The 14,283-nt window shown below is 33.6% G+C and overlaps 2 protein-coding genes across 2 annotated transcripts in view; both read left to right on the top strand.

The window, feature by feature from the left end:
• The first annotated feature begins 6,298 nt into the window (after positions 1-6,298).
• Positions 6,299-14,283, top strand: part of Gycalpha99B (guanylate cyclase 1 soluble subunit alpha 2) — a 91,479-nt gene continuing 83,494 nt past the window's right edge. The window contains exon 1 of the mRNA XM_090116908.1: positions 6,299-6,481. Coding sequence (XP_089973034.1) covers positions 6,299-6,481 — 183 coding nt within the window. The remainder of the gene's footprint in view (positions 6,482-14,283) is intronic.
• Positions 7,393-9,168, top strand: LOC149897121 (uncharacterized). The gene has a single exon (XM_090116892.1). The coding sequence runs from the start codon at positions 8,327-8,329 to the stop codon at positions 9,158-9,160; it is 834 nt and encodes a 277-aa protein (XP_089973018.1). The 5' UTR covers positions 7,393-8,326; the 3' UTR covers positions 9,161-9,168.

Here is a 14,283-nt window from a genome sequence, read left to right as displayed (position 1 = left end):
TGTATGATCAAATGTTCAAAAGAATACATTTCCACACAAATCGTTTACGTTTCCAATCAAAAGTTCCAGAACGCTAAAAATCGTCAATTAAAACGAAAATTCCGTAGCTAATTCCTTTGAAATTGCATCAATAACGCAGTGAACAAGGAATGGCTATTTCATGTTAGTCAGGCATTTTCTGTTGGAAAAATGGGAAACTCTCTGAGGGATCCGTTTTAGGAATCGGAACAGAATTGGAACAAAAAGACAGAACGGAATAAATCAGGGGAATTGGTACGAATTCACTATCTATTCAGATTGTTAGAGTTGCTGAAGATTTTGTTGTAAGTACTGTTTCGTAAGTTATGTACTGTTGAATGACTCAATCGTAGTTATTTATAATTGTAATTACATTAGTTCGTTCCGGCTCCACCCAAGTTGACGTAATATAGAAACAAAATAATATATAGTCTATGCCACTCAAACGTGGCGTGACTAACCTATTGTTAAAATCTGTTCAATTGATCCAGAGACTAACCTTATCATCTTCTCAAACGCACGCACTTTATATCTTTATAAGACCCAGAGGCTATCTCTACAACGTCACAAACACACACACGTACTTCATCTCTTTACAATAGCTGTATAGATTATTTTTCTAAAAAGAAAAATTCCTTATCTTATTCCTAATCTACACATATAAGTGAAGCATAACACAAGAATATTAACATAACCTTATGTACATGGCCTTTTACAATTAATGGTCAACATTTAAAAGTGATCTTTCTGCACTCATGAGCACCTTGGGTGATAAATGGGGGTATAGAGCAAAAAGGAACCAATTTAAATCACTGCACTAGAAGACCATTAGCTTCTAATGGCTCTTATTGGAAACTGTATTTATGGATCCATGTATATGTAGTGTAACTTTAATTACGATAAGGAATTCGGATAACTATTAATCCATACTAATATTATAAATGCGAAAGTAACTCTGTCTGTCTATCTGTTACTCAATCACGCCTAAACTTCTGAACCAATTTTCATGAAATTTGGTATGGAGATATTTTGATACCCGAGAAAGGACATAGGCTACTTTTTATCCCGGGAAAATTACGCAATCCCGGAAATCCCACGGGAACGGGAACTATGCGGGTTTTTCTTTGACTGCGCGAGCGAAGCCGCGGGCGGAAACCTAGTATTATTATATGTCTCTACATAATGTTAAGGTCTCGTAATTTGATAATAGTTCAGATTCCGACACACTTTTTTGTTTTCTATTAGGTACAACACATACAGTGCCTTTTGTCAATTTTAATATGTGGTAAGACACCAGCCGCAGTCAGTTATACACCGTCCACAACTAATAAAGGAGAGACTTGCCTTTCGAATGCCCCTTTTTTTCTTTCAGTCGAATAGAAAAAAACAAATGCTTATTAAAATGCGCAGCTTTATTAAAATTCTCTCTATCTTGCGGAAAAGGTTTACATGATCATAGCACAAGCACAGAATTATTATGCATGAATATACTGTGAATAATTATAAAAGAAATTGCTTGCCATAATAAAGATACGCAAATGAGGGGTTATACATATAATAAACATTAATAATATTACAATTAAAACCGTTTGACACGCCAGGACGTTGCGGATTCACATAATAAATTAAATACTTCTCAAGTATATTTGACACAGTCTCCAACTGCTTTGTATAATTAATTTTAAGCCACATTTTCTCGCATTAACATACATGTGGGTTTAATATTATGATGGAAACATGTCGTGATTTAATTAACTTTGTTCCCACCTCAGGCCATTATTTTAAATGTTGGTATTTATATTAATAGTAAGGGTGCATGGTTTAGTTGAAATTATTTATGTTTAGTGGTAACACCTACAATTTGGAGTCAAATTCTCAAGATGTTCAGGCAACCTAAATATACGCTAATTTTTAAGCTCTCCGTCTATTTATGCGTCAAAAGATCTCATTAGGTTCCTGATTTACGCTTTTTAAAACGATTCTTCCATTCTTTTAGTTTGCAGTAACATCACAATTTCATATAATATAATACTATAGCCTTACTATTTCCTTGTCCTTCGTTTATTCTTTACAACATTACTCCAACCGATTAGCAGTCCCGCCATTATTTCGACAGATACAAGCCCTTTTTACATCTCATTCAGGGATAAACAAATAGTTCCAGGGCATCAGTAAAACATCATATTTGTCGAGGCAAATGGGGTCACACGTGTACAAAATTGGCGTTGCAGAACCGTCATAAATCTCCGACTATTTCCGTAAAATCTTAAAAATATTCTTACCAACGTTTGTGTATTCGTATCTATGTTTCATGCCAACATTTCCTTTAGCATAGATTTTTCTTTTATTGTTTCATGCGCGTAACAGAGTTTAATGGTTCTGTCGAAGTGGTTGAGTCACGCTGCGGCATTATAGGTAATGGTAGGGATCAGCGTTACATTTAATAGTGTAGCGTTACATTTAATAGTGTTATACCGAACCCGAAAGATCTTGTCTAATTAGCAATAAGGAGTTTCCTTACAATCTTATATTTTACCTAAATTAAAGTTGGGCTGCTTGGACGTTATCGTTTCTTGTAGCAGTGTGTTTAACATTTTGTTAGCGATTAAAAATAACAAAAAATAGACAAAAGGAATGGTTTGGATTAAAATTTTTAATCATATTATAAAGCCGAAGAGTTTGTTTGTTGGAACGCGCCAATCTCGGGAACTACTAGTCCGATTTAAAAATTATTTCGGTGTTAGATAGCTCATTTATCGAGGAAGGGTATAGGGTATATATCATCACGCTACGACCAACAGGAGTGGAGCCACGGGGGTGAAACCGCGCGGAGCAGCTAGTAGGTAATATAGATTTATAGTAACTTTTATAATAATAATATGTAAGAAAAATTCTTCCCATGAAATTTCAACGTACTCAATGTTCTATCGAAAAATACATAAAATAACTAGAAATTAAATATAATGAAACTAGATTTCCACCCGTGGCTTCGCCCGCGTTTTCAAAGGAAAACCCGCATAGTTCCCGTTCCCGTGGGATTTCCGGGATAAAACCTTGGATTAATACTATGTGTTAATCCAAGTTACCTTCTATATGTGTGCTAAATTTCATTGTAATCGGTTCAGTAGTTTTTACGTGAAAGAGTAACAAACATCCATACATCCATACATCCATACAAACTTTTGCCTTTATAATAGTATTAAGATAAGATGTTTGAATACCAGTATTTAAAGCTGAACATCTAATTTATTTAAATACATAAAGCCATCTAATGCTTTCCAGTAAACTGGTATAATTGTAATGAAATTACCTGCCAAATGTCGTACAAATTCTTGGAATCTGAATTTATATTCCTACTAGCGGTCCGCCCCGGCTTCGACCGTGGTACATATTTCGCAATAAAAGGTAGCCTTGTATGTCCTTTCTCGGGTATCAAAATATCTCCATACCAAATTTCATGCAAATTGGTTCAGTAGTTTAGGCGTGATTGAGTAACAGACAGACAGACAGAGTTACTTTCGCATTTATAATATTAGTATGGATTTCTAGACACATTTGCCATTTTAATTTGATGTATATGTCGCAGGCAAATTGTATTATTTCGCCGTTTACAAATGCTCGGCATTTTGAAAATGCTGAGGATTTACTTTTCCAAAATTCTACAAAAAGACGGTCGCGAGCCGACGGAGCTTTACTTCGCGGGGCTCCTATTTCTGTGTAGTTATAAAAACACAAACCTAACTTAACCCACCCCTTATCCAAACCAAAAACTTCTGATTACGAATTCTCGACATATTACAAAATGCCAAGCGTTTGTAACCGGTGAAATAATACAATTTGACTGCGACATAATATACAATACCCAAAGTACGTCTTTTGTAGCAAATTATATCTCTTTTCCTCGAATAAATGTTATACAGTGTACCGTTTTCTTGTGATAGTGTTCGAATAATATAATCCGTCTAGTCTAGACAAACATCGTTAGCTCTAAGTTTTTCACTTTAATATGTTAAATTATCTCGAATCTTGAGTACTTGAATAATAATAATATTATTTTGGAGTGGAACGGGATACATCTCTGTTTTATTAGTGTGTTTTGTACGGATTGTTATATGAACTTCAATTTTATGTTTGAAATAAAATAATATAGGTTCATCGTTAAAGATAGTAAAATATTCATTGAATACTTTTTAAATAATATGATTCTCATAAAAAAGCTAAACTAAAAGTGACAAATTTTAAAAATTTGGCGCTCAGTCTCCTGCGCTTAGTAATTTGCAAAAAACTAAAATTATGAATACGTATGGAATCGAAACTGACATAACTATATACCGGATTCAGTATGTATATTATTTTATTCATTAAAACACCTTTAGTTAGAACGAGCAGTAATAACTATAAGAATTTTATTCATTGATATCGTCCCCAGTATAGTGTAATAAAACAGTATAGGAAAACCATTATGGTGAACCGTAGAGCTCGGAATGCACCAGTAGCGGACCCGTAATGACGGACTGAATATTAAAGGAATTCTTTTACGCCTACCGTGGAAATTAGTCTTAATTTCATTTTATAATTAACATGGAATACGTATTAATTATGACACCACATCTAATTAACTATTAAACGTTTTATTAATTATTCTTTACTTCAGTAGTCAGTACATCATACCACACGTTTCATATTTGCCTTTTTGAGTTTTCGAAGAAGCTTTAGGCTGCTTATACACCAATAATGTGCGAAGATGTGTGTCGAGGAATATGTTCATTAATAATATACGATTAGGATATTTATGAGTCTTTTCAATGGCAGAGAAGTTAACTACTCTAGTACAAACCATTTTTTTTAACTCTCGTACTTTGAAAAACTTTACACTAGGTATTATTTAATTTACATTTATTGAATTTAACGTTTGAACGCTATTGGAACAGTTCTGTTGGAACGTATAATTCCAATTCCAGTTATTTAATGTTATTATGATCGCTTAGTTTATTTGCGCAAATATCTACGCTGCGTATTTCTATTTGCTTTTGAACTAACTTTGCAGTTTATATTTGCTGTTTGAATTGCAATTGAAATTCTAGGTATTTTAATTTCGGATTTTGTTATGGATAAATGTAAATAATACGATTTTTTAGATTCGTGAGAACAATCTGGATTAATTTAGGAAATAAAAATAGGTCACACCTGTGACCACGCTCTGTGTCAAATATTATCTTCATATTATTTTGTGGCATAAAAATCATGTAAAAAATTGCGTTACGACGTCATAGAAAGCAAAACTTTAATTCAACTTTGTACATTTATCAAGGACCAGTGCAGGTGATAATACAATTATTTCAGAGTTAATATTGATATTAAAAATACTAAAGTGGATGCAATCACTAAAGCGCGTTTATTAGTTTTTAGAACTACGTTTAAGATTATTTAACCATATGTGTAATGCAAAAAAGAGTTTAAAAATACACATTCTTTGTGCTTTGTTACAAAATAGGAAAATTTAAATTTGGAAATACGTTTTCATTTTTAGAAAAGTGTACTACAAAGACTTCAAAGAGCGAACATCATTTCTGAGCTTTAACGTTTCCTAAAAAATACAAAAAATATTAGGAACCTCGCTTAAGTTTTAGGTGAATATTTGATAGCATTTTTCCATTGCATAATAATTAACAGAATTCGTGGAATTCTTGTGTAATACAATAGTAGAGATGTGCGTATAAATAATACCACTAAAGATACTATAATATTTTATCTTAAGATACTGTTATATTTTATATTACAGTATCTTAACGCATCCGGTATCAGCGTTCGGACCATCATTTTTCTTTTTGTCATTGCGTACTAAGACCCCTGTAGAACCGCCATCCTGTTACAAATGACCCACAAAATTTCGCGTCATTTGTAACAGGATGGCGGTTCTACAGAAGTCTTAGTACGCAATGACAAAAAGAAAAATGATGGTCGGAACGCTGATACTGGATGCGTTAAGATACTGTAATATAAAATATAACAGTATCTTAAGATAAAATATTATAGTATCTTCACCGTGTGTGACGCGCTTTATCCTGTTAAATATAAAACCCAGGTATTTTTATATTCACAGATTTGTACCTGTGTATATAAAAATATGAACAATAATACAAAGCCAAAGCTACATATTGTAATATAGTGGCATTGTATGTTGTATAAGTGTAAGTTTGCACCATACATGAAATTAACTATTTCATGTAATAAATAATGGTATCTCTTTCCAGGTCAACAATGACACTATGACTTAACCATGACGTGTCCATTCCGTCGCGCCTCATCCCAGCTCCAATTCGCAAATGGCGGTGCTCGGAAGCCCGAGTTCAGGTCGCGGCAGTCCTCCGTCCATCTGCCCACGGAGGAGGAAGATGGGGAGAAGAATACCCTCACTTTGAAGCACTTGAGTGAAGCTCTGAAGCTGCTGACTGCTCCTACTGTGAGTATATATTTTGTTAAGCTAGGAAATATGGGAACAAATAAGTATACCTAAATGGTAAATGGTGTTCCATATATAAAGGGTAAATGAATTGTTCGATTTACATTTTTACATTTACATTTAATTGGATGGATTCCATAGAATTGAATATTAGGTATTCTTTAAGATGTGAGTAGTCAGACTATCTGAGTATGATAAGAAGTTTGATACAGACGAAAATGCATAAGAAAAACTTTAGTGACATTTGGATTGGTATTTTTAATACATACGATTAAATTAAATTAAATTTATTTATTTTCTCATCACAAATGCACAATCAACACATACATTGTTAATCTATATATCTTAACACTAACATTTGTGAGAGACTGGTGCCCGCGATAAGTATAAAATACTTGAGTTACGGGTCACCAGGCCCCCCAGATTAACATGTTTTTGCTTATAATTTTATAGACGTTTTCATGTTATATTCTTGGTGAAAATTTACATCGGCTAGATAGTAAATCATTGCTCCAAAATGACTTAAACTCTCATCAACCACAAAACAAAGTCTGCCAAATACCGAGCCATAAAGTACCCCAACTCAACTCGGATTTGGTTGAGGCAATTAATTAACTGACTAACATCGTCCATAGCATTTAAATTAAACTTTGTATAGACACTTAATACCTTCAGACGTTTCACTCTGTTCATTTGATCTCTCTAATTGTCTCTTTGAGCGCCATTTTTATTTAACTTTTTTTCTGATTTAAGTTTCCGGAGCAAAGAGCTATTATTTCTTTGTTGATGAAGACCTACAATTTCCATTGATAATTATTAATTAAACTGTCTTTGTAACTCTATACTTTTCTAGCGGAGTTCTGAAGATATTTATGCGTCTTTATTTACTTATTTATCACAAAGGGGACGATGACAGCTGTCATTCAAGTATCAGTGAGCTCCGCTAATTAATTAAATTAAAAATAGTTCTAGTTAAATAATACGAGTGAAAAGTGCTTCAAAATATATCTATACGTATAAAATACCAGTGTAAATGTTATCTCGATAATTAGTCAAACAGTTCCTGTGATATATAAAAATTTTAAATCGTGCCTTGATACAAAGATTATTCAAAATACCAGTGAAGTTTCTATCGGCAAAATATACATAAACTATTGTGAATAAACATAGAATCAAAGTAATTAATCATTGCAGTGATAATAAGTGGCAAAAAAGTATTATTTTTGTTTTGTCAATATAAAAACCGTTAACAGTGTTCAAGTGTACTAGTACTACTAGTATCAACAGCTGTCAGAACAAAAGAAGATGACTCACTTATGTCATGAATCAACATCGTAAAGTATAAACTACACTAACAATTCGAAAATAACTAATAAGCACTGATAGCTCTGTACAGTCAGTTAGAAAAAACTACAAACAAGATTCCTGTAAAGGACATGCCTCCCGTATAAGATGAAATGATCAGAGAAATTAATTGTTTGGATATAAACCTAACTGAGAAGAGCCCAGCAAAGAATAGTGCACTTGTCGATGTGAGAACGTGTAATAAACCTGCCGCTAAGTCCTTGCTAAATATCTAGAGACTAAGTGTTTCCATAAACCGGATTTTTTAAGTGGTGTAAGAGTTCTTGAAGGAAGGTTCGGGAAGAAGGGCGCTACTGCGACACAGTAACAATATACTCCGTATTAAAACTACATTTAAAATCAAATTAAACGCCATCTACCAAAAAAGGTGCACACTATTTTCAACTTAAGATCTACAGAAAAATCAATTGTGCTATTGCCGTAGCAGTACAATCTACCGCACAGAGAGGGCGTAACGAGTACCAAAACAAACCAGACACAATGGAGGAGATTATGAAAGCACTGCAAAACATCCAAAAAGAACTGAACGACCAAAAAATAGAAATTCAGAAAAACGGAGAAAGGGTAACAGAACAAGTTACACAAAACATAACAAATAAATTGGAAGAAAAATTCGCCATATGGGAAGAAAAACACCAAACTTTAAAAGAAAAAGTAGAAAATCAAGAAAGGAGACTTCAATTCATGGAAAAACAAGCAAGGGCAAGAAACATTATATTCTTTGGCATAGAGGAGGGCGAGTCATCGTATAAAAACCTTGAAAATAATATAATTAAATTCATCAACGAATATCTATCTTTAAAACTAGAATACAGAGATATCCAGGAGGTAAAAAGATTAGGAAAAATAGGTGATAAACCGCGTCCCATACTTGTAACTTTTACTACCCTGGGCCTAAAGATCAACATTCTCAAGCAAAAAAATCTATTAAAAGACACCCAATACTACTTGAAAGAAGACTATCCTAAATATATTTTAGAAAAAAGAAAGGAACTACAAAAGGAAGCAAACAAAGAGCGCGAGAAAGGCAATAGAGTCACGATAAAATACGATAAATTAGTTGTTTTAAAATCAAACAACAAAAGAGCATTACCAACCTCACCTGAGCCTCAAAACTATCAACCGCAACAAACACGTATTTCACAAACCACCAAAAAGAATAAAACAAAAAATCCAAACTCTCCAATACGCAGATCAAACAGTGTGTCGGAAGGCTTCGTAAGACCAGGCTTACTAAACTACTTAGTTAACAAAAACGACAAGAATACTTTGCAGCACCAAAACAACGAAAATGTGAATAAAAACAACCAATAGCAATTACCGCCCCCCTCCCAAACAAATGTACCACTCAAACATAATCAACAAAGAAACAAAAACCATCTTCCAACACGGCTGGTCACCGAGGAAGATAACGACCAAAACCCTCCAACGATCTTAGCAAGTAACAATAACAAAACACAAAAAGAGACAACCGTGATTCCTGAAACACTACAAAAGCTATACATATTAACATACAATGTAAGAACACTGTCGACTTACAGTCACCTGATTGAACTTAAGGAAGCACTAAACAATGTTAAATTTGATATAATTGGATTGGCTGAAATTCGACGTACCGGGACAAAAATCGAAGAATATGAAGACTTCATTCTCTGCTACACGGGGCTTACGCAAGGGCTCTACGGAGTGGGCTTTCTAATTAACAAACGCCACAAAGAAAGTATAGAAAGTTTTACAAGTATCAGTGAAAGAGTCGCTCTATTAAACTTAAATCTACATGGTAGCAAATTATCACTTATACAAGCGTACGCGCCCACAGAATCAGCAAAAGAAGAAGAGATTGAAAACTTTTACGCTGACATATACAAAGCACTCGACTTGTCTTACCAAGTTTACATAATCATGGGAGATTTTAACGCTAAAATTGGCCAACCAAAACCAGCAGAATATCTGATAATGAAACAACATGGATATGGTATTAGAAACCAAAGAGGACAAACACTGATTGACTTCGCTCTCGAAAACAAAATCTCGATCTTAAATACCTTTTTTAAAAAGAAACCAAATCGCAGGTGGACTTGGCGTTCGCCAAATACTAAACACAAAAATGAGATCGATTTTATTTTATCTAACAAACCAAGCATGATAAAAAATATCGAAGTTCTAAATCTCAGCTACTCCTCAGACCATAGACCAATTAGAGCGACATTTACGTGGACAAAACAAACAAAGAGTAGAAGCAGCTACACATCTTACCCAAACTCTAAGTTGACAACCGAAGAAGAAATCAAGAAATATAGAGAATGCGTCGCCTACCACCTACCAGATTTATTATGCATTGACGAAAACACTCCAATTCAAACACACTACGACAAAATAGTTAGCATCATAACCCAGAGTCTTCAAAAAGCTAGACAAAACACAAACATAAAGAATAACATCCTATCAGAAAGTACTAGAACACTTATAGCAAGAAGACGAATACTACAACAAAACAAAAATAAAACAAGAACTATTAAAAATGAAATTGCTGCGTTATACAAACTTATAAGCAAACGAATAAAACAAGACTACGCAAGCTACAGATCAAATACTATAGAAAAACATCTTAAACTAACAGGCAGCACAAAAAGAGCTTTCAAACAGTTAAAAACCAACAAAACTTGGGTGGAAGGTTTAAAAAAATGGGAACAAATATCAAATAAGCGTAGGGACGTTCTACATATAGCAACAAGCTTTTACGAAACCCTCTACAGCAACCAGAACCAGACGACCGCTTATCAAAACATAGAATGCAACACTAACATAAAGTGCCTGACAACAACTGATAACATAGTAAAACCATTAGATAACAAGGAGGTAGCTGATACGATAAACAAGCTAAAAGTTGAAAAAAGCCCCGGTCCAGACCATATCACAAATGAGGCCATAAAAACAGCGTGTTCCTTATTGACTACACCACTAACACAATTGTTTAACCGCATACTGAAATCAGCCAATATACCTACACAATGGTCTGAATCAAATATAATATTGATTTATAAAAAAGGAGCACCATATGACATCGCCAACTACAGACCAATAAGCTTACTGCCGTGCTTATACAAGATCTTTTCGTCTATTATAAATCGAAGAATAAGTGTCATTTTAGAACCCGAACAACCAATAGAACAAGCAGGCTTTAGGAAAAGCTTCTCTACCATTGACCACATTTATACTATAGACCTACTGATTGAAAAGTACCAAGAGAAACAAAGAAATCTACATATTGCCTTCATAGACTACAAAAAAGCTTTCGATACCGTAGCACATTCAAGTATCTGGAACGCTCTAGAAGAACAGGGGGTCAATTTTGAGTACATACAGATAATTAAAAGCATTTACAATAACAGTTCAGGAAGAGTAAAACTGGAAAAAATCGGCCCAAGATTTCCCATACAAAGAGGAGTAAGACAGGGCGATCCGATGTCCCCGACACTGTTCATCGCTATCTTGGAGTATATAATAAGGAAGCTTGACTGGGGAAACTGCGGCCTATATATTGGTGGAAAGTACTTGTGTCATCTCCGTTTCGCGGACGATATAGTTCTTCTCTCTGAATCAAGTACCCAACTACAGTACATGCTACAAACACTAAATAAATACAGCAAACAAATCGGCTTAGAGATGAATCTAACTAAAACGATGTTAATGACAAACAGTAGAGTAAAACCCAAAATTTCAGTTGACAACAAAACATTAAATTATACAGATACATATATTTACTTGGGTAAACAAATCAGCTTTGACAAAACAAACAACGACCGAGAGGTAGAAAGACGGATACAACTCGCCTGGAATAAATATTGGAGCCTGAAAGAAATATTCAAAAGCAATATGGCGATACAAATTAAATCTAAGGTCATGACGTCTTGCCTCCTACCATGTTTAACGTACGCCTGTCAAACCTGGAAATTTACAAACAGTATAAGACAGAAAATATCTACATGTCAACGAGGCATGGAGCGCAGTATGCTCAACATAAGAAAGATACAAAAAATAAGACATACTAAAATCAGACAAACAACAAAAGCTACTGACGCACTAAACCAGTCTCTAAAACTCAAATGGAAGTGGGCGGGACATGTAGCGCGACTTCAGGACCAGAGATGGACAAGGAGAGTAACGTCATGGACCGGCCCTCTGGGCAAGCGCTGCAGAGGAAGGCCGCTTACGAGATGGCAGGACGAGATTGTCAGGACGGCTGGCCACGACTGGATACATAAAGCCCTGAATAGGGAAAAATGGAAAACGTTGGAGGAGGCCTTCACCCGAGGAGGGGTTCTGGAAAACGAACCAAAATACTGAACAAAACACTAAAAACTACAAATATATTTAAATTAATATAAACAAGGCAAATATAGGTTAAGTTTAGTAAAAACAAAAAACAAATGTTATTTAAGTTTCTTTTTTCTGGAAATATAAGGCTTTTTTATTTTTATTTATTTACTTATTTCAGTTTGTATTTTAGTTGTTCTAGTTTGTATTTTGTTTCACTTTATTGTTTAGTCTGGGCAGATTGGCGATTTCGTAGTGACTGAAAATGTTATCAACACTAATTAGTTCAAAATAGAACATATTTTTTGCAACAATTACCGTAACTACGATATTATGATATAAGTTAAATTACTCAACTCTTTATATAAATATGAATTGATATAATTTATACACATGCAGTTGAATAAAGAATTCATTTTTTTGAAATTTTTTGGATTAAAAGTCCTAAAACGACAGAGTAAATGGCCATCTTACGAAATTTTGAAAAATTACTATGAATCTGTTAAGTAAGATTAATTAGATGATGGAATGTCAAACGTGTTCCTTTTAGGCACACTGATTTCTATATGTTTGGTATGTGCATTTAAAGATTACTATAACATTGAACAATAGGTTTTAATATTACTGTCACATACGCGACTTCCGGTAATTATAATTTGATTCTCCAATTCATTCATACACAATAACAATAATAATTTTATTGTTGTTTTATTGCATTGGGATGTAACGATGATCTTTTTATAGTCCAAGTTTCTTAGATCATTTTATTCTATTTAGACTGGGGTAGAAGCCTTTGAAAATAATGAAAAGATAAAAAAAATCGCAGTCGGATGAAACCCATTACAAAAGGAGGGGAATATGATAAAAATGTAAGGAAAAATAAATTACGGTCAATCCGAGTTCGGGAAGCGGGAGGGGGGAGCTTTAAAGAGAAAAAAATGGTTTCTCTCGATTTCCGACAAAACTACAAGTCCTATAGAAAAAAGTTCAATGGCAAAGTTGTAGGTAATTAAAAGTTCTACAACTTTTGTATTCACAATTTTTTCACATAACCTAAAAATTTAGGAGAAAAATTCAAAAAACCAAGTTTTTGGTCTTTTATTTCTATCTACTTCAAAATTTATTTTTTTTCTACGAAATTTGGTGGAAACTTACTTTATTATGTCCCAAATACACTGTAATTTATTTGATTGAAAATATTTATTTTTTCGCCTTATTTTGAATTAATACCAAAAAAACAACCTAATTTTCAATCGAAAAGTCACCTGTCAAAATATCAGCTTTTTTCAAAAACTTGGGGTGCCTTTTATTCATTGAAATCTCTACTTTCATATGGTGTAAAAAAAATAAACACCACCATAGTAAATGTTCTCAGGAAATGCATACAAACAGTCTGAAAATTAGCTTTTACTAAATCAGGCACACTTCTTGAACTCTATATCTTCTCTTGTATCGGCTTTTCGGTAATATTTCAAAAGAAAAATAATTATCTGTTCTAAGTTTAATATTTTACAGCATATTCAAAAGCAAAATGATGTCGATAAAAACATTTCAGGTAGTTCGAGAAGTGTGCCTGATTTAGTAAAAGCTTATTTTCAGACTGTTTGTATGCATTTCCTGAGAACATTTACTATGGTGGTGTTTATTTTTTTTACACCATATGAAAGTAGAGATTTCAATGAATAAAAGGCACCCCAAGTTTTTGAAAAAAGCTGATATTTTGACGGGTGACTTTTCGATTGAAAATTAGGTTGTTTTTTTGGTATTAATTCAAAATAAGGCGAAAAAATAAATATTTTCAATCAAATAAATTACAGTGTATTTGGGACATAATAAAGTAAGTTTCCACCAAATTTCGTAGAAAAAAAAAAATTTGAAGTAGATAGAAATAAAAGACCAAAAACTTGGTTTTTTGAATTTTTCACCTAAATTTTTAGGTTATGTGAAAAAATTGTGAATACAAAAGTTGTAGAACTTTTAATTACCTACAACTTTGCCATTGAACTTTTTTCTATAGGACTTGTAGTTTTGTCGGAAATCGAGAGAAACCATTTTTTTCTCTTTAAAGCTCCCCCCTCCCGCTTCCCGAACTCGGATTGACCGTAATTTATTTTTCCTTA

Source organism: Colias eurytheme, chromosome 26, assembly GCF_061535395.1.
Source record: "Colias eurytheme isolate Ceu_HAF_F1 chromosome 26, ilColEury1 Martin Lab GWU primary, whole genome shotgun sequence".
NCBI lineage: Eukaryota > Metazoa > Arthropoda > Insecta > Lepidoptera > Pieridae > Colias > Colias eurytheme.
Note: the sequence above shows the minus strand (reverse complement) of the source record. Positions and strands in the feature narration are given on the sequence as shown.